The sequence below is a fragment of the Phaethon lepturus genome, unplaced genomic scaffold (assembly GCF_000687285.1).
Source record: "Phaethon lepturus isolate BGI_N335 unplaced genomic scaffold, ASM68728v1 scaffold26749, whole genome shotgun sequence".
NCBI lineage: Eukaryota > Metazoa > Chordata > Aves > Phaethontiformes > Phaethontidae > Phaethon > Phaethon lepturus.
The window spans coordinates 255-1,892 of NW_010563191.1; the positions used below are offsets into that span (position 1 = coordinate 255).

The window sequence follows — 1,638 nt, forward strand, 5'->3', positions numbered from 1 at the left end:
CTTTTCCAAAGGTGCTGAACACCGTCAAGTCCTTGAAGGAGGAACGCCCTGTCCTGCCCCTTTTATGGTCACGTAATAAAAACTGGGGAAGGGTGGAAAACCTTAAATTGCCTCCTTTTGAAGAATCAACTGTAGGTTAACCACGTGTATTATTCTTTATAATGATGTCTCTATAAGTGGTAAGTATGTCCAGTGCTGAATATTGCTGTGTGCCCTGTTCTTAAAATTTGATTTCTTCTTGTCTCGCTGTTCTTTATTTTAGAGAAAGTAAGGAAGAAATGAACTTACAGGCTGTAACACTGCTTACAGATACATAAGTAGGCCCCAAGTCTGCTCAACATGTATCTGCTGGTACAGTAATTGGATGCAGTTAAACTAGTGAGTCGTCTTCCAAACTACAATACTAGGAAGGAAGATGATATTTTTACTGTAATTAAAAACTAGTCAGTGTTACTATAGGTATACTGGCAAAAGAATACTTTGCCTAGTGTGAGCTGTTAAATCCATAGATATAGTAGTGGAAAGACTGTTTTTGTTTTTGTTTTTTTTTGTCTGTGTAAGGTGGTGTGATTCCTGGTGAGTGGAGGAGGGCTTCCTAATTTAAACACATTAGCAAAACCTTTGTAATTGAGACAATTACAGTGTATCTCAAGTCCAAAATTTTGTCTGTAGCATCTGAAGTGAGGGATGCTGTGTTTCCCAAAGAGCCCTGGGAAGCATGATGCAAAGCAGAGAGCTCCCATCTGTTTTAGCGTGTCCCTCCAGTAATCTTTTGGTTTCTTGGCTGACAGGTGGACTCGACCCAGATTTGAAAGCTGCCTACAACTCTTTTATGAAGTCATGTGAGAAAGGTGGGAAGAAGTCAGTAAACGCGTGTCATAACGTTGGGCTGTTGGCCCATGATGGGAAAGTAAACGACGATAAACCTGATCCCGTTGTCGCTAGAGACTATTACACAAAAGCCTGTGATGGCAATTTTGCTCCTAGCTGCTTCAACCTCAGTGTAATATACCTCCAGGGAGCTCCAGGGGTCCCTAAGGACATGAACCATGCTTTGAAGTACTCGCTGAAAGGGTGTGAGCTGGGTCACATATGGGCTTGTGCCAATGCTAGTCGAATGTACAAACTGGGAGATGGCATTGAGAAGAATGATGCCAAGGCAGAGGATTTGAAAAACAGGGCAAAACAGTTGCATAAAGAACAGAAAGAAGCCTCAAGTTCTTTAGTGTTTGGGGAGTAAAACTGTCAGTTGCAGTTATTAAGACTGCAGTTTTAAATAGCAAGTGAACTTGTTATTTAAATTGTGAGCTTACAGTTCTCATTCATAACAAATAAATACCCTGTAAGTATTTGCATATGCAAATAAAATTCTGGTTTTGTGGATGCAACACACATGACCAACTCTGCTGTGCCTTTCTACTTTTTTTAAATACCTAAGTTCTTAAGTGTATTGCTTAAATCGCTCCCCTTTAAGGAAGGCAAAACTTCTGGCCTTTTGGAAGTTTGTCCCCATGGTTTCAAGTATGAAAGGCGCTGTCTCTTGTGTCTAGCGATTCAGGACGGAGGGTTGTGCTCAGACCAATTCTAATGCACCCACAGACAAAAAAGCTGCAAGGTAATCACTGCTTGGCTGTTCAG

At 41.1% G+C, this 1,638-nt stretch overlaps 1 protein-coding gene across 1 annotated transcript; it reads left to right on the forward strand.

Moving 5' to 3' along the window:
- The first annotated feature begins 718 nt into the window (after nucleotides 1-718).
- Nucleotides 719-1,423, forward strand: LOC104626568 (cytochrome c oxidase assembly factor 7). The gene has a single exon (XM_010294515.1). The coding sequence runs from the start codon at nucleotides 719-721 to the stop codon at nucleotides 1,238-1,240; it is 522 nt and encodes a 173-aa protein (XP_010292817.1). The 3' UTR covers nucleotides 1,241-1,423.
- Nucleotides 1,424-1,638: the final 215 nt, after the last annotated feature.

What these genes read in the sequence shown, in the direction of transcription:
- LOC104626568 (XM_010294515.1), top strand. Translation starts at nt 719, where the DNA reads ATGATGCAAAGCAGAGAGCTCCCATCTGTTTTAGCGTGTCCCTCCAGT.